The 19,726-nt window shown below is 43.9% G+C and overlaps 1 protein-coding gene across 1 annotated transcript in view; it reads right to left on the minus strand.

Annotated features, from left to right (window-relative positions):
- Positions 1–7,301: 7,301 nt before the first annotated feature.
- The window catches only part of LOC308334517 (androgen-induced gene 1 protein-like), a gene marked incomplete at both ends in the record, with an annotated part of 17,618 nt that continues 5,193 nt past the window's right edge, over positions 7,302–19,726 (minus strand). The window contains 3 exons of the mRNA XM_080791315.1: positions 7,302–7,309; positions 8,358–8,524; positions 13,204–13,319. Of these exons, the coding sequence (XP_080647441.1) occupies positions 7,302–7,309; positions 8,358–8,524; positions 13,204–13,319 (291 nt within the window). The remainder of the gene's footprint in view (positions 7,310–8,357; positions 8,525–13,203; positions 13,320–19,726) is intronic.

Genomic DNA, 19,726 nt, shown 5'->3' on the forward strand with positions numbered 1-19,726 from the left:
ATGGGATACGTCTTAACTGCTCAAACACCAGCGTCCCTATATTATTGTCAGCGGTGGGAAAACTATACTCAAACACTGCCACCTGGTGGATGAAAGTGCCAGCACTTGACTATATAGTGCCGACCCGGCTCTACTTGGTTTTTAGTGTGATGCACGTTTGCTTTGCCGGTCCATTTCAGATGCTAAATATTTAGCGTCAATGCTATAGCGCGCTAAAATGAGGCCATCCTTGCTCTATAGAAAATGCCCAATGTTCCAATTGAGATGACCGGATAATCAGAAAAGACGCGTTTTTCGCGTGTTTCGTCAAAACCATGGAGAGGATATAGAAGGAGTGAACTGCAGTGTGCGAAACCGGGTCTCTAGGATCGCCGAAGAAATAAAACCCTGCAAGAAAAAAAAAGAATGATAATAATAATTGAAACTTTATAAAACTCCTTCCCTCATGCCACATTCAAGTTCAAGTTTACCCCTCACACGACACGCCACGGTTTTCGGGACCCTTATTTTTAAAGAGCCACACCAGCTGTTTTAGGTGAACCGGAAGTATAACACTCAATCTATTTCCGGGGCACTCGGTATTATAGCTTCTTTCGTTTTCATCAAGGACTGTCTAAAGATGGACGAGACAGACGTCATTATAGCTCTTAAAAAAACAGACCAGTCTAATAGGCAGCACGTCGTCGGTCTCATAATCTGACGGTCGTGAGAGGGTGGGGGGGGGGGCTAAATAATTGCAAAATAATTGCCCCCCCCCCCAGCACTCACATCCTATAAACAAAATGATATGGATAGAAAAAGACGAAAATTTAAGATTGGGCCTCATATATAGCAAGAGAACGGAGTGAGATCATTTGGTATTTTATATACAAAGTGTTTATTTTGTTTTAATAGGTCACAGCCAGGTGCGCACACGCACACGCACACACAGCAGCAGCAGCAGCAGCAGCAGTCTCCCATTCCTTGTCTAAGTGGTGTTATTAGCGCATTTAGACCTGAGAAAAGATTCTATATAGGACATGGCCTTCTAAAATTCTGACAGTTTTCTAGGAAAACGCATGTTTCTCTGTGTGTCAGTGGTTCTCAGACATTTTCACGTCAAGGACCCCCCCCCTGCGAGATTATCTGTATTTTAACCGCCACAAGTTGTTCCATAATATGGGACCACGAGATTTGAGTTAAAAACGTTCGCTCTGAAAGAATATATAATTCAAAGATTTGCGGCACATTTCCGACGATTAAAAAAAAAAAAAAAAAAAAAAGAAATGGCAGACCTTTATATACACACGCGCCGCGCTATATAGCACTCGGTGCCGAGCTACATGAGCTTGTAGATCTGCTATTTCTCAACAACAATAATGCTTTGAAACACCCAAAAAGGGGTTCCCGCGCCGTCCAGAATGGGTTAGAGAAAGTGGACAGTGTTTTATTTGATTTCACCCGTTGTGGTGTTTTGTGGCGTCGTATCCATGGAGAGGGCTGATCTGCTAACCCGTTCTGAACGGGAAGCCATTTTGGTGTTATAGCATCATGTTATGCTTTAGCTATTGAAAAATAGCAGATCTACAAGCTCATAGCGCGCCACCGAGTGGCGCGCTACGAGCTTGTAGGTCTGCAATTTTTTTTATTTTTATCGAAGAACGATTTTTAGAATCTGATCTCAGGTCAGAATGGGTTAATCAGAGCAGTGTGTGTCCATGCAGTGGAAACCTCGTATGAATCTGATCTCAGGTCAGAATGGGCTAAAGTGGTTAGTTGTCCTGTTCTCCGCTTTATTCACTCAACAGCTGGGGATACTGTGTCAGTGCAACCGCTCCTAGACACACACGCGCGCGCGCACACGCACGCACGCACACACGCGTTCCTGCTCTGCGTTCTTGTGGGCGTATAATATACCCATGTGTCCATGCACGTTTGTGTGTGTGTGTGTGTGTGTGTGTGTGTGTGTGTGTGTGTGTGTGTGTGTGTGGATGCATGCTCTTGTGTGTGTGTGTGTGTGTGTGCGCGCTCATCCCTGCACAGGCTCTCAGATATAGTGTTTGTGTATGTGCGCGCATGTGTGAATGTGTGTGTGTGTGTGTGTGTGTGTGTGTGTGTGTGTGTGTGTGTGTTATGTCTGCTGTGAAAGCGTGCCAGAGCGAGGCAGGCCAAACATGAACTCATAGTCTGATAATATTTCTCTGTAATGAATGGACTGGACCGCCGTTCCCACACAGTCTGCTAAGACACACACACACTGCACACACACACACACACACACACACACACACACACGCACACACTGCACACGCACACACACATACACACACAGGTTTGTGTTACCATTCTTGAGAGGCCTTCGACATTTCAGGACGGCAATTTAATCATCCAGAGTTGTCAAGAGCTTGTAATCGATCGCTTAACCCATTCTGAACGGGAACCCGTTTTGGTGTCAGCATCATGTTACGCTTTAGCTATTGAAAAATAGCAGATCTACAAGCCCATAGCGCGCCACCGAGTGGCGCGCTACGAGCTTGTAGGTCTGCTATTTTTGAAAAATCGAAGAACGACTGAACATTTTTAGAATCTGATCTCAGGTCAGAATGGGTTCATCAGACCAGTGTGTAGTCCAGTGGAAACCTCGTATGAATCTGATCTCAGGTCAGAATGGGTTAAGGGCCGGGGCGCGCTGCCAAAAGTATAGATCTATATACCACCACGCAACAGGCCAACAGCACGTCGTGCGCCAAGGCCCGCCCCCCCGCTCGATCATGATTGGAGGAAAGACCCCTCTCTCTATACCATGATTAGATGAAGGCTATAGTAGGGCCACCTATATAGCCGAAAACGAAACCTATGAGGTTTTTGTTTTGACCGCAAGGGGTTAACTATAGGGAGATGGAGGAACTCCTTATTATGGTCAGCACACTCAGGGAGGATTAAAAAAAAAAAAAAAAAAAAAAAATGTGATATTTGAATTAAGTGAAATCACTGAATATACCTTTAAAAACAGAGATATGTCTTCGGGATGAAGCAGCCATGTGAGGATCTGAGTATATATTTTTTAATTTTGTTTTTATAGAGTATAAATATTCATCCGGTGCCGTCTTTATCATTACTCTAAGGTGAGGATCAGGAAACTCGTCGTCGCAACGTCTATTTAATAACAATAATAATAATACAAATTTAATTATATGGCGCCTTTCAGGGCACTCGAGGTCGCCGTACAGGTTAAAAAAAACAGTACAAGAACGCAGTTAAAAAACTATAGGGCACAGCTTGCAGCAGAAGACACAGAGGTCACACAGAGTCATAATATAGGCCTATACCCTAAACAGGTTGGTTTTGACGTATATATAGCCTCGGTCACCAGGCTTATACTTATCTGCGAAAAGAAAAGCCTCGTGGTCAGGCAGAGAAGCTTCCGGCGGTTGTATATCCTCCGGAAACTATAGCCGTCAAATGAATTTCCCCCCGCCGGATTATACGATATGTTCCCGACCCAATCACAACACTTGTTTCATTCGCGGAGAATGTAAACTGATTTGTAAAATTGCATCAACGACTTCACTATTTCGCTAAAATCCCGCAACTTCCGCTGATAAGTCTTTTCAGCTTATATATAGGTCTTGCCCAGGGTGGTTTTGAGGTTGAAATATGGTGATAGAGTCCATGTTTCTGAGGTCAGGGGGGGGTGGGAGTTCCAGAGGTGAGGGGCAGAGCACGGCTGAAGGCTCTTGAGCCCCCATGGTGGAGAGACGGGCTGGGAGGACTTTCAGGGTCACATTCTAGTACCTCGCATGTATAGTGAAACAAGTACACAGGTGATGACTTACAGCGTAGTATAGGTCACCGGTAGTTTATTGAGGGGACCATTATGTCAGTACATTTAAGACCATGAGGGCATATAATCTCCAATGTGAAAGATCTTGCTCTTCCATGAAATATATACACAAACAATTCAACACTGTCTCTTTGTGACCGTCTTCTATGCAGGGCATTCTGACTGTCTTTCAGTCCCAAACAAACAGTTCATTTAGACCTGCTGCGACAGCTGTCCGTGCATGCATGTTCGTTCCCGCACGTCTGTCTGTTGTGTATGTCCGTTTTTACTCAGACCCACAATGCAATGCGACCGGCGGCTGGACCTCTGTGCGCGGCCACCGCGCCGCTCTCGTAGTCTCGCGTGGCCATGGCGGGGTTTGCCTCTCGCAATTTAAACCCATTTCGACCGAGACCCATTTCTACAAAATGTCTTTCTAAAATCATGACAGTTTTCTGGAAAAACCCTGCATGTTTCTATAGGTCAGTGGTTCTCAAACATTTTCATGTCAAGAACTAAACCCCAAAAATATAATTGGCGGCCGACTCCCATCTGAAAATATGTTGTTCACAGGGACTCCCCCTGCAGAAGCAAAGATTTGAGTTAAAAACGGTCACTCTGAAATCATTTGTTACAAGAGTTGCGCCACATTTTCACGAATAGCAGCGCTACGAGCTTGTAGATCTGCTATGTTTCAATAGCTAAAGCATAACATAATGCTTTAAAACACCAAAAGGAGGAGATAAAGCGGAAAAATGATCGCCTCCTCCTCACTTCCATTTTGGTCTTTATATACTGTCGCGCAAATTCATCCAAAATATAGCTTGTGCTAGACGAGGTATATAATGGCATGAGGAACAATATTATTCCAGGGAAAGTTCTCTCAGTGTTCACAGAGGCAATTATGATGTTTGTCAATATATAAACATCATGTACTGTACATTCAGTCAGTCGAATGTTACTATATTGTGCATACAGTACCTGCTGCTCTCATTGCACCAACCCAAAAGCTCACCTTTTTGATGAGTCAGAGTCAAATAATGACCAAGCTTCCCTCACTGTTGCACAGTAGCAATCCAAACGAATCATTGAGTCAAATTAATTTGACCCTATAGAACACTAAACCCAGGTGATTTTCACCCGGACAATTATTTTGTATTGTAATAATAATCATAATAATAATAATAATAGCTCAAATTTATATAGCGCTTTTCTAAATACCCAAAGCGCCTATAATGTTCATAATGTTGCTGATGTCTGAGAAGTGGGTGGGTCTTTCAGTACCTTCAGTGACATCATAGAAGGTATAGGTTTGCTTCCCTTGCCTGTTTTTGAGGGGCGCTATAGGTGCTCCTATATACACAGGTTTAATGTTTGGTATTTTAGTTCAAAGTTTGTTTAGTGAACGCATTGACAATAAAGGGAAAATGTATAGGTCATATTGTGTCGTTTACGTAAAAAAAAAAAGCTAGGTTTTCTGAAATACCTATGTTTCTAGGCCTATACAGCTAAAGCATAACATGATGCTTAAAACACCAGAATGGGTTAAGACTATAAGAGCGTCTGCTAAAACAACTAACTCCACCACCTGTCCCCCTCTCATGGAAGTAATTGACAATATGTGCCTAAATTTTACTGAGGGACTGCCATTGGATTTTTTTTTAATTTTCGTTTTTTTCATGTCATATGAAAGCAGGGAATCATAGCTTCAAATTGTTTATTGGTTGTTCAGTTTGACCCACCAGTTTTGGAGATATGGCTTATAGAGTTAATGTCTTGCATAACACAGCGAGTTGAGAAAACAGGCTTGAAAGGTTCACTTCTGTGTTCTCTAACATTACACCTATATAGCTACATGTTTAAGCATTTATTTCATATTTACATGTCGATTTCAGCTCTGACACTTATTTCAGACATGCTCTCTAGTATGTGAAGAGTCTGCCTGTGTTGTAAACTAATTTTGGGAAAAGCTGGAATTTGCGCGATGATGGCAGTCTCTCAGTCAAATCTGGTCACATATATAAAGTCACACTAACTTTGATGGGGCATGTATTGCTTTGTTTAAAAAAATATAAGGTTTTCTTAATTTCCTGAAAAATGTATACATTTAATTTCCTGAAAAATGCACATTTTGGAGTTAAGTGGTTTCTTCCCCGACAGCACAGAATACTACATTTAATAAATGCTTTATCAGTTTTAATTTTCTCCACGGAATCAAAGTTGTTGTGGTCATGACTCACCTCACCAGCATCCTGGATAGCTTGATTCTATAGGCATAAAAATGATTGATGTAAATATGTGTGTGAATCTCTACATATGGGACTGCTATATGCTCGGGAATCCCCAGTGATGATGTCATTGGTAGTAGTGATGATGTCATTGGTAGTAGGCAGAGTTCCTGAACTGTCCATCATAGTCCACCATTGAGAGTCGGAGTGAGCAGATGGAAATGGTGCCATCTTAAAAGGGCCACTTAATTCAGCCCTTTTTGCAACAATAACCAGATCTTATTGTAATGATGTTTGGGGAGACAAGAAACACTTTCCTGGGGGGTTTTATGTAATATGTAATCTAATTGGAGTAATGTTCACTCCATAGAAAAAAACAGTACAGAAATCACTCCATCTTTAACCCATTTTGAGCGGTATAACCCCTTTTGGTGGTTACATACATTATGTTATAATTTAGCTATTGAAAAAGAGCAGATCTACAAGCTCATGGCGGGCCATGAGCTTGTAGGTATGCTATTTTTGAAAATTCGTTGAAAAATGTGCCTCAAGTCTTTCAGAAAATTGTCATGATTTAGAAACTTATTAAAAAAAAAAAAAAAAAAAATGAGGTCAGGGCCTTAATGGGTTAACCCATTCTGAGCGAGTGGCGCGCTACGAGCTTGTAGGTCTAGCTATTTTTGAAAAATCGAAGAACGACTGACATTTTTTTAGAATCTGATCTCAGGTCAGAATGGGTTCATCAGACCCCGTGTGTGTCCAGTGGAAACCTCGTATATGAATCTGATCTCAGGTCAGAATGGGTTAAAACCAGCACTATAAACTCATGGACGTGACGTTGCTCCTCCTGCGCAGCCCCATGTGTTTGTGCTTATTTACCCCACATGTATACTTTCTTTTCGTGTCCATTTGAGACCCGCGCGAGCGCCGATTCTATACACGATGCCGTGGAGATCAGTCGTTCTCGCGACATGCACATGGTGTTCATGTACTGTATATACAGTATACGTTTCCATCGGTCCAAAACATGGTCGGGAATATACGATCAGAGTTTATATACTGGCCTCTGTCCTACTGCCCTACTGCCACCTACTGTCCGTTTATTATATTACACAGTGGGTGAAAAAAACACACCCCTTAAGACTAAACCACACCCATCAGAGGTGTGACTTCCATAGGTACCTATGGGTGTCAGGCCGGTATAAAGGAAAGGGACCCCACCGTATACTGTCACGTGTTCCAGTTCTGTTTGATCGACTCCCCCGACCCGTTTAGAGGACTGTGTACAATGTGAGAGTAAGGAGTTCTTCAATGATAATAATAATAATAATAATAATAACAATAGCTGTTGGACGAAGGATATAACCTGGATAGTATGATATCGGAGTAGCATGATGTATGTAAGGTTAATGATAATATTGTGTATGTGCGATGTACGTGCGGACGTGCGTCCGTGTGCGTGTCTGTGTGTGCGTGCGTGCGTGCATGCGTGTGTTATTGTGTGAGCAAGCAAGATTGTTTGTTTGTGTGTCTGAGCCTTGTTTGTGTGTCTGAGCCTGCGTGTGTGTGTGTGTGTGTGTGTGTGTGTGTGTGTGTGTGTGTGTGTGTGTGTGTGCGTGAGCGTGTGTGTGTGTGTGTGTGTGTGTGTGTGTGTGTGTGTGTGTGTGTGCGTGCACGGATGTCGATGCGTATCCTGCCCATGAGTCCCTTTCATGAAGAGAGAGGGAAAATCCTCAGAATCAAGTTCAAGTTCAACAGGACGATCCGTTATGAAGGCTTCCATCCAGCAGGTGGCGCCACCATTTTACTAGTTTTTACCGGTTGAGGACGATGGATCTTTTTTTTTTTTTTTTTTTTTTTGGTATTGCGGATTTGGTTTGTGATTGGCTGTCCTTGTGTGCTGTCCGTCATAATGAGCAGAGGACACCCGTCCTCACGTCCTGGATGTTGTGACTGACAGCTGTCACTCATTCACACTTGATCTTGTCTTGAGAGAGAGAGAGAGAGAGAGAGAGAGAGAGACAAGAGAGATGGTTAATTTTGTGTGTGTGTGTGAAAGAGAGAACGCAGATCCCCAGAGCTATACTAACACGCGCGCGCGCACTCACTCACTCACGCACGCACGTACACGCGTCCGTTTATTATATTACACAGTTTGGGTGAAAAAAAACACACCCCTTAAGACTAAACCACACCCATCAGAGGTGTGGCTTCCAGAGGTACCTTTCTCTTGAAAGGTACCTTTCAGAACCTCTAGGTATCAGGCCGGTAGTAAGGAATGGGACACCACTGTACACGCACGTGTACACACGCACACACATGTATACCTGCGTAGTGCTGGTCCCAGATGTAGTTGTTGAGGATCTCCCCCAGGACGTAGAAGGTGGAGATGAGCGCCGTCACGCAGGAGAAGAACACCACCCGGGACACGGGCCCGATGCGCTCCAGCAGAGGGTACACCCACACGCCTGTCACCTGGTGCACCCAGCACATCCTGAGGGTTAAAACAAACACACCCCCCTGTCACCTGGTGCACCCAGCACATCCTGAGGTATAAAACAAACACACACACACACGCCTGTCACCTGGTGCACCCAGCACATCCTGAGGGTTAAAACAAACACACACACACACACCCGTCACCTGGTGCACCCAGCACATCCTGAGGGATGAAACAAACACACACACACACCCCTGTCACCTGGTGCACCCAGCACATCCTGAGGGTTAAAACAAACACACACACCCCCCTGTCACCTGGTGCACCCAGCACATCCTGAGGGATGAAACAAACACACACACACCCCCCTGTCACCTGGTGCACCCAGCACATCCTGAGGGATGAAACAAACACACACACCCCCCTGTCACCTGGTGCACCCAGCACATCCTGAGGGTTAAAACAAACACACACACACCCCCCTGTCACCTGGTGCACCCAGCACATCCTGAGGGTTAAAACAAACACACACACACCCCCCTGTCACCTGGTGCACCCAGCACATCCTGAGGGATGAAACAAACACACACACACACCCCTGTCACCTGGTGCACCCAGCACATCCTGAGGGATAAAACAAACACACACACACCCCCGTGTGTCACCTGGTGCACCCAGCACATCCTGAGGGATGAAACAAACACACACACACCCCCCTGTCACCTGGTGCACCCAGCATATCCTGAGGGTTAAAACAAACACACACACACCCCCCTGTCACCTGGTGCACCCAGCACATCCTGAGGGTTAAAACAAACACACACACACCCCCCTGTCACCTGGTGCACCCAGCACATCCTGAGGGGTTAAAACAAACACACACACCCCCCTGTCACCTGGTGCACCCAGCACATCCTGAGGTATAAAACAAACACACACACACACACACCCCTGTCACCTGGTGCACCCAGCACATCCTGAGGGATGAAACAAACACACCCCCCTGTCACCTGGTGCACCCAGCACATCCTGAGGGTTAAAACAAACACACACACCCCCCTGTCACCTGGTGCACCCATCACATCCTGAGGTATAAAACAAACACACACACCCCCCTGTCACCTGGTGCACCCAGCACATCCTGAGGATTAAAACAAACACACACACCCCCCTGTCACCTGGTGCACCCAGCACATCCTGAGGGTTAAAACAAACACACACACACACCCCCTGTCACCTGGTGCACCCAGCACATCCTGAGGATTAAAACAAACACACACACACACACACACACACACACACACACACACACACACACACACACACACACACACACACACCCCTGTCACCTGGTGCACCCAGCACATCCTGAGGTATAAAACAAACACACACGCCTGTCACCTGGTGCACCCAGCACATCCTGAGGGTTAAAACAAACACACCCCCCTGTCACCTGGTGCACCCAGCACATCCTGAGGGATAAAACAAACACACACCTTTTTCATGTCAAGGACCCCCTAGAATTATCTCTATTCGGCCACGGACCCCCCATCTCAAAATATGTAGTTCCGGGGACCCCCCCCCCCCCCCCCCCACACCCAGAAGCAAATATTTTAGTTAAAAATGTTCGCTCTGAAATATACTACATTCAATGATTTTCGCCACATTTTCACGACTTTTCAAAAATAGCCAGACCTGCAAGCTCGCAGTGCTTGCAGAACTGGGTTCGAATAACTGTCGTAAATGAACTGGCAATGTTTAGCTTTTTTGCCCTAAATATGATTAATAAAGTGTGTATATATAGCTTCCACGATATGTTAGAATTCCAATACTCTCGATTTTTAATTATAAATAGACTAGTTTGTGTGATCTCTATCATGCACTTTGTGCATGATTCGTACACTGCTCTCTTCTGTAATGAGTATAATGGTGTAAGTAATGAATTGAATTGCATTTTTATAGCGCTTAATTTTCCAAGTGCTCAAAGCGCCTTACAGCGGTTCATTCATTCATACATTGGGAGGTGAGAGAGAGAGAGAGAGAGAGAGAGAGAGAGAGAGGGAGGTTAGGATGCAATGTACACAATGTGTGCTATACTTGCACGCAACGCAACGCAACGCCAATTATTTGCGGGCAGTTATGGGCACTAGATTTGTACCCGTAAACCTCAAGTTTAGCGGGCATATATACAGTTAATTTACGGTAATATACAGGTGTGATGATGGCACAATTCGGGAGTTTAACCGGAAGTCTGTTGAAAAGTTTAACGGGAGTTTGTTCCTGTAATATATACAGACGTTGACTTAAACCGATTTGGGGGCGGGAATAACCCCTTTTAGGTGGCATAATATACTTAAAGGCGCAGTGAAACGGAAATGGTGAACAACATGAAAATGGTGTTTCCACATGAAACACCGGTCTGAAGTTTCTGAACCAATCAGAGTGTCGCATCCCTTCAGGCGATGGGACGGTAGCTAGGGACGGTAGCTCTGCTATGCGCTACAGCGTGGTGTGTGTTTGTTTACAAATCAGACGGTCGGCCAGCACAACCAGTTTACTGTTACGTGGCTTATTTCTACCCTATAATGTTTTCAGAAACATATTTTAGCGTGATGATTAAGTTGAAACCGAGTAATACACTGTCTGAATGTTATCTTGAATGGAAATAAAAACGGAGTAATCTGTAATCAGAAGCAGCTGTGTTGCATGGATGCGCAGACATGGGGAATTAAACAGGTGAGCTTCATTTTTATTGGCTTTTATCGATGTGTATCTCTACACGTCATCACGCAGCACGTTTTCGTTTTAATAAATAAATAATACAATCGTTTTTATGGACCTTTGATATAAAAACACACAGAAATGAGAATTTGGCATCCATTGTTAGGTATGCCCATATGATGACCACGGATATGGTCTAAAAGTGTGAAAAACGTCTTTTTCATTTCACTGCGCCTTTAAGCAATTGAAAAATAGCAGATCTACAAGCTCATAAGCGAGCCAACCGAGTGGCGCGCTTATACGAGCTTGTATAGGTCTGCTATTTTTTTGAGAAATGGTGAAAATGTGGCGTAAAACGTTGAATAATATATATTCTTTCAGAGTGAAGGTTTTTTTATAACTCAAATCTTTGCTTCTGGGGGAGGGTCCCTGGAACTACATATTTTCAGATTGGGGGGGGTCGACGGCATATTATCTAAGCTTTAACCCATTCTGACCGGGAACCCATTTTGGTGTTAGCATCATGTTATGCTTTAGCTATTGAAAAATAGCAGATCTACAAGCTCATAGCGCGCCACCGAGTGGCGCGCTACGAGCTTGTAGGTCTGCTATTTTTTGAAAAATCGAAGAACGACTGACATTTTTAGAATCTGATCTCAGGTCAGAATGGGTTAATCAGACCAGTGTGTGTCCAGTGGAAACCTCGTATGAATCTGATCTCAGGTCAGAATGGGTTAATTAGGGGGGGTCCTTGACATGAAAATGCTTGAGAACGACTGACATAAACATGGAAGAAATGGGTTAATAGCTGTATAGCTTCCCGCATTTTATAGCACTTTCACTTCATGACTGTTCTTTTTTTCTTCTTTGGCACATCATATATATAGCCCTCCCATTTAAACACATCAGAAACACACCCACGACCCCCGAGGGCCCACTGTCTCGAAAAAGCCTAGACTGCGTGCGTGCGTGCGTGCGTGCGTGCAAGACTAACGTATATGGAGTATACAGACACAAAGAATGACAAAGAATTGATATATGTGTCCCAGTTTGCCAGCAACAACACGAAACATACGGCCATGTTAAACCACCGAGAGAGAAAACACACACGATTCCAGCCACCGCCCACTGGTCTGTCTATAATATAATGTCGGCTGCTCTGTCTATAGTGTTTTAAAGCACCGTTATAGCTCTTGGAAAATAGCAGATCTACAAGTTCTTATAGCGCGGCACTTAACTTGTAGGTCTGCTATTTTTTGAAGAAATCCTGAAAATGTGCCTGAAGTCTTTAAATATATATTGTCATACCGAGCAAAGTTTATATGACTCAAATCTTTGCTATATACTAGTATACTGGGAGGGTCCCTGGAACAACATATTTTCAGATGCGGGGGGGGGGGGGTGATATATATTCGGGGGTCCTTGGACATGAATATGTTTGTGAGAACGACAACGTTTGAAAACCTTTTCGGGATTCATAGAAGACTTTTTTTTTTAATGTCGACGTCAGTCGATCAATGGGATATCAATGAGTTTAACCACTCTCCCTCCACCACTCTATATGTTCGTATACAGCATGTCTGCCCGTGGTCATTTTGACAGCACAATTTTTATTTAGTTTTACTCATAATGTTAAAGACATCAGTCTTTTTGAATCAATTTCCATTAACTTTTTAGTCACATTTTTTAGTCATCTGTAAATGTTTTACTTTAGTCAAATAGTCAACTATAGTAAAAAATCACTAGAAGTGAAAGCCCAACTATCCATCCATCTTCAACCGCTTATCCGTAGCCGGGTCGCGGGGGCAACAGCTCCAGACTTCCCCTCTCCAGAGCAACATTATAGTGACTTCTTTCCACCCGTCGGAGGAGGAGAAAACTCACTTCCAACTATAAAGCCCTCATGCAGCTATAATATCAATACAATATACTTATTGATATAGCATTGGAATGGTGGGTCGAGATGGAGAGAGAGAGAGAGAGAGAGAGAGAGAGAGAGAGCTTTAGCTTACCAGAGGACGTATCCCAGGGCGAAGAAGCACACGGCGACCAGGCCACAGGCCCTCCTGGGGTACTGGTGGTGGGTGGTCCGCATCTCAATGATGATGAACGGAAGCACCGTGGTGTGCTGATGGGGAGGGGGGACGGGGGGACGCAGCGGTAGAGAGACAGAGAGAGAAATATATAATATTCAATGATTTTCGCCACATCTTCACGACTTTAAAAAAAATAGCAGACCTACAAGCTGTATTTGTTCATATACGTGTTCAAATGTAACGTCCGTGGTATTTGCCAGAGAATCACATGTGTTTACTCATTTGTATCCACACAAGTTCCGCCGCGCATTTAATGTGTTTGCTAAATAGTTACACCGTATCAATTTCATCGAATCGCGTCGCATCATCGCGTCGTCGCATCGTCGCATCATCGCATCTTCGCATCATCGCATCATCGCCACGATCTGAACTGATATCGTCCATGGTGTCGTGACACGTATACCCATTCTGGGCGGGATCCCCTTTTGGTGCTTTAACACCATTCTGACCTGAGATCAGATTCTAACGCACAGAAGAATGGTGGTTCTTTAAAGCATTTTGACCTGAGATCAGATTCTAAAAAAAAAGAAATCTGCATCCTGACAGTTTTCCATTCTGACCTGAGATCAGATTCTAAAAATGTCTTCTACGTCAGTCGTTATTCGATTAAAAAAAAATAATAGCTAAAGCACAACATAAGGCTAACACCAAAATGGGTTCCCGCCCAGAATGGGTTATACTAAGCATTATGTCATGCTTTAGCTATTGAAAAATAGCAGATCTACAAGCTCGTGGCGCGGCACCGAGTGGCGCGCTACGAGCTTGTAGGGTCTGCTATTTTTGAAAAATCGAAGAACGACTGACATGGAAACATATAGGCTTTTTCAGAAAACCGTCAGGACGTGGAAGACATTCTTAGAATCTGATCTCAGGTCAGAATGGAAAACTGTCAGGACGTGGAAGACATTCTTAGAATCTGATCTCAGGTCAGAATGGAAAACTGTCAGGACGTGGAAGACATTCTTATAGAATCTGATCTCAGGTCAGAAAAGGGTTTCCCGACCCAGAGCGCGAGCTAACGGATGAAACCGCCAGTGGACTAAACTGACTGTGTTTTGTTTGCTTCTCCGTTGTTGGGTGGATTAATTTAAACTGCATGAAGTGGTGTTTGTTCTGCCCCTCTCTGTCACTGTTTACTGTAGCTCGGAGACGTGTGTGTGTGTGTGTGTGTGTCTGTGTGCGTGTGTGTGTGTGTGTGTCTGAGTGCGTTTGTGTCTGAGTGCGTGTGTGTTCTCAGACAACATATTTATGTGTTTTAACACACAAAATAGTGTCCCGTCGATGATAAACACGCACGCATGCACGCGCGCGCACGCACACACACACACACACACACACACACACACACACACACACACACACACACACGCATGCACGCATGCACGCACACGCACAGAGTCAAGAAAGAAAGAAAGAAAGAACGAAAGACTGCAGTACCGGCGGTGGGTCACTAGATGGCAGAATGTATCATTGGGAACCACACCAGGGTCTATACACCCACACTGACCTTACCTCAACTGACCCAATGCACGCACACACACACACACACACACACACACACACACACACACACACACACACACACACACACACGCACACACATGCACACGCACGCAAACACACACGAACACACGTCGTAAAATGTGCTACCAATGAGCTAGAGTTATGGGCTCAACGCTGTGATTATGAAATATTTGAGCAGTGAACAAATTCGAAGACTTCATCCATATAACGGGCAACCGAATGGTCATCTGGACTCTGTCTGAGTGTGCGCGTGTGTGCGTGCGTGTCTGTATGTGTGTGTGTCTGTGTGTGTGTGTGTGTGTGTGTGTGTGTGTGTGTGTGTGTGTGTGTGTGTGTGTGCGCGTGCGTGCACCCACACACGCACACGCACAACTACAGCTGTATACTCAGAGTGCAAATGAGGTAAGAGGTTTCATCCACACATAGCTGGGCGCGCGTACGTGCCCGCGTGTGCGTGCGTGCGCGCGGTAATCTCCGCACTGTGTAATCCACTCAGATTGAGCAGACATTGCAACTCAACAGCCACGCCCCCATACAGGTCTGTCATCATCATGATGTCATCGTGATGTCATCATGACGCAGTCACCGCCCCCACATTATGGGAGGTTCAAGTCGGGGGACGTGTGTAAACGTATACATTTATATACAACGGGGTTGTTTCGAGGAAGCGATCTGATTGGTTGAAATAGTCGTGTATACGCGTGTAGAAGAAAGAAGGAGTGGGACATTTTTTTTCTTTGCATGTTTTACTTCCTGTATACAGGCAATAATAACAACAATCAATTGCGTGTTTTAATAACATACACACCATGTTATTGACTCATTTAGACCTGACGACGATTCTACAAGTGTCTTCTATAAGTCCTGAAAAGGTTTCTATGTCCGTCGTTCTCAAACATTTTCATGTCAAGGACCCCCAAATATAATACATACATAATGTAATTGGCCACCGACCCCCATCTGAAAATATGTAGTTCCAGGGACCCTCCCCCCTAGACGCAAAGATTTGAGTAAAAAACGTTTGCTCTGAAAGAATATATATTCAAAGATTTGCGCTACATTTTCACGATTTTTCAAAAATATAGCAGACCTATATAAGCTCGAGGCGCGGCACTCGAGTGCCGCGCTATGAGCTTGTAGATCTGCAATTTTTCAATAGCTAAAGTATAACATAATGCAAGTTAAAACAACCAAAAGGGGTCCCCGCCCAGAATGCAGGTTAAAATATAAGCCTCTACCCAAACGTGCAAGCTAAACCAAAGCAATCCAAACATATATACTATTTGATATATATTGAATGTGTTTCCATTTATAGTACATGCTGAAATAGTTCTGTATAAGTATGGTTTTATTAAAAATGCTCTATACCAAACGGTTGAATTGTCATTTAGTGGTAAAAGGCAGTGAAGCCAAGATAATATAATTGACAATTTGGTGTCAACTGCGCCCTTTGAGAGCTGTTAACCCATTTTGGGTTAACATTACAGTATGTTAGCATTATGTTATACTTAGCCATTGAAAAACAGAAGATCTACAAGCTCATAGCGCGCCACCGAGTGGCGCGCTGCGAGCTTGTAGGTCTGCTATTTTTGAAAAATCGAACAACGACTGACATAGAAACATGGCTTTTTCAGAAAACTGTCAGGATGTATATAGAAGACATTTTTTAGAATCTGATCTCAGGTCAAAATGTGTTAAATATAGGATCGACAAGAAGTGTTATTCAAAGGTCAGATTCAGGGCCCGCCTCGGTGGTGTCCGATTAGAACTTATAAAGCGATGTTTAACAGGTGTAATTGGAATGGCGGTCTTTGGTGAAGCTATATGTAAAAAGCCAGATACCTCGGAGCGTATAGGAGTCGTATATGCGGTATGAAGGGGTCTGTTTTTTTTTTTAGAAATGTCTAGGGGGAAAAAAATTCAATTATTTCATGGGCCTGGTGACGTCATGAAAGGGTGTCTTGTGTCCTATATGTTCTGTATCCTGTCACCACGTCAGCCATGACTCCCACTCTCAGTCCTTAATTGTCACACACCTGTTTCCACTCCCTCGTCAGCCCAACAGTATACCAACATGCCCATTCCACACCTGAGAACACTTCTGCAATCACCCGGCCTGCTCCCTATATGAGACTGGACTCATTCCCCCAAACACACTCGTTGTTCCCCGTGTTCTGCCTTGGGACTTCTCGTTTGTTATTTTGGGGCTTCTAAAAAGGTATTTTGTGATTTTGTGTTTTTGTTATAGGTTATAGGTTTAAGCTTTTGGACTGAGTTTTTGCATTCTTGCTTCTTGGGGGAAGACTTCCGGATTTACTTCTTGCATTCCCTACCTTTTGTTGTTAAACTTAATCTGTCTTAATACATGAGTGTCATGCGGTGGCAGAATGATAAAACCCAAAAAATGCAGAGTCACAGGAAACAGTATTTAATAAGCAAAATAGGCAAAAGTCTTACACTGAAGTATATAGAATTGCAGGAAACAGGAATAAATCTCATCCTCGAGTAGAATAATAGGAAACAGGAAATAATCCCACTCAGGAGTCAGGAACCAAACGGAAAATGACATGGTATAGTCAAACAGGGAAACATGCAGTCCAGTCTTAGGCCGCAGTCACACCTTTCAGACAAGCGTCTTATGGTTGTCTGATGAAAAGCATCAGACAAGACAGCTCCCAATGCATTTCTAATGGGAGTCACGTGGTTTCATCAGACAAACGTGTTTCATGGGGGGGGGGGGGGGGGCGAGACACGAGGCATAAAACATTTTGTAGGCGACAAACTGGAGAACAGGGCGGCACCAGACACAAGACAAAAAGGGTTGGGTTTACCCGCCAACCAATAGCAGAGAAGGTCCGTTTGTTACGCTGCACTGGGCGGTCTTTTCACACTCTGAGTCTGTTGTTTTTTTTCTGCATAGTGCAGACACGGAAGAGGAAAGCCTATGCACTTTCGTATTAACGAAAATGATTTTATTGTTAAGTAAAGTCGTTTGGTCTGTTCCAGTAAGCAATTCAACAGGAAAATATAATCCCTGCCCGTCGTGGCCGAACAGAAAATTAAAACAAACGTTATAATTCAAGGTGCATGCATTTTCACTCCTAATGCTTATATGATTCTGCCCTGTGTTATGATCTGAGTGCCTATGCTGTGTAGCCTACTTGTACGACTGTACGTGAATATACAAATGTACTAGATATTTATCGTGTACACACGCACACGCACACCCTGCATTGACAGAATGGACCGGAGCTACTTATAAACTGAAAAAGTCGCTTGTTTAACGTGCCACGGCTGTGACAGCTAGCAACAGGCTAGCTGTCAAACTAGCAACAGGCCAGGGCTGACAGTCCGAATGTCGGCAATCCAGTTAAAAAGCACATCAGTAAAACTGTGTATCCGAACCTTAAAATCCATATGCTGTCTGCAGTGGTTAAAAAACAGGGCTTAAAAAGAGCTTAAAAAGACGGAGCTTCGTCATTGAGCTGCTGCTGTGTTTCAGGGTTGAGCTGCTTAACGTTCGGTGTGCATCGTTCATCGCTGAAACTACGCGACTATATTAAAATTTCAAATACTGTCTCAGCAGAAATTTTGATTCATATGATTCAAAATCATATGATTTGGTTGTTAAAATAAAATAAAACTGTTAATATGAATGAACATGTTTTCAGTTCGCATGGGCAGTGCGCATTGGACTGGAGATTATGAAAGAGTCGTAGCCATGACTTATATTTCTGAAAATGCTATTGCTCCCAAACAATCATTTTGGGCATGAAATGTTATGATTCCCCCCCTTTTTTTTCTCTCATTTTTTTTAATAACATTAACATCGAGGTGTCCACTGGCATCTGTCGTCTCCTCTCCTGAAGTAACGCTGAACGGTCTGACTGCAGATAGGAGAGAGCCGTGCGCCCAGGCGCCCCATGGCTAACAGCCTGAAATGCAACAAGTCGTGTGTTGTGGTAAAATGGATGCGCTTTATTAAAAATAATGGAGTCGTTGCTAACAGAAAATATTAATTTTCCACAATGATGCCATGCTTAGTCTGCGTACCTGGAGGCTATATACATACACACGGAATCAGTGCCAGACTTGGCACCTACTGTGGTAGTGGTACTGATAAAGTGGAGACGCAACACGTTGACACAACCAACAAGCTACTAGCTACTGTGTCCCGCAGCTAACAGCGTAAGGACAACAACAGGGGCAACACGTGGATCTGTTTCCGCATGTCCTCGCACCGCCCACGCACCGCCCAGATTCCGCAAAGCATTGTGGTCAATTGATGCGACAAACGACAAGACAGATGAAACCATAAAACATTGATAAGACGCTTGTCTGAAAGGTGTGACAGGCGCCTTATAGGGAGGGGGAGGGTTGATTGACGAATTGTTCACAGGTGGAATGACGAGGGAGTTGGAGACAGGTGAGTGAACGGGACCGCAGAGTGGAAGGGCTGAAATGGTCTGTGGGGGAGACGGATCCTATAACAACACGTTAATTTGAAACCTGTTCTGCTCGTGGCTCTGCAATTGTGGGTTCAGTCTTTCCTGCAAACCCGTGACGGTATCCTGTGTCTTGCCTGCATGGGGTCCATGTAGACCGTGGATTTGGGATCGTTGGGGAGATACCGTGGGCGTCGGTTGTGTAACTGAGGTTTAGCTCGGGATCCGCCGTTTTATGCTGTGCAAGTCTAGTGCCACGACGCTGTGTATACAAGTAAGACGCGCACATTTTTTTAAGTAATTTTTTTTTAAGTTAAGTTCTTTTAAGTTAAGGTTTTTTTAAGTTAAGTTTTTTAAGTTAAGGTGTGTGTGTGTTATTTTTTAAGTTAAGTTTTTTTTAAGTTAAGTTTTTTTTTTTAAGTTAAGTTTTTTTTTAAGTTAAGTTTTTTTAAGTTAAGGTTTTTTTAAGT

This window comes from Protomyctophum bolini, assembly GCF_963924005.1.
Source record: "Protomyctophum bolini genome assembly, chromosome: 19".
Taxonomy (NCBI): domain Eukaryota; kingdom Metazoa; phylum Chordata; class Actinopteri; order Myctophiformes; family Myctophidae; genus Protomyctophum; species Protomyctophum bolini.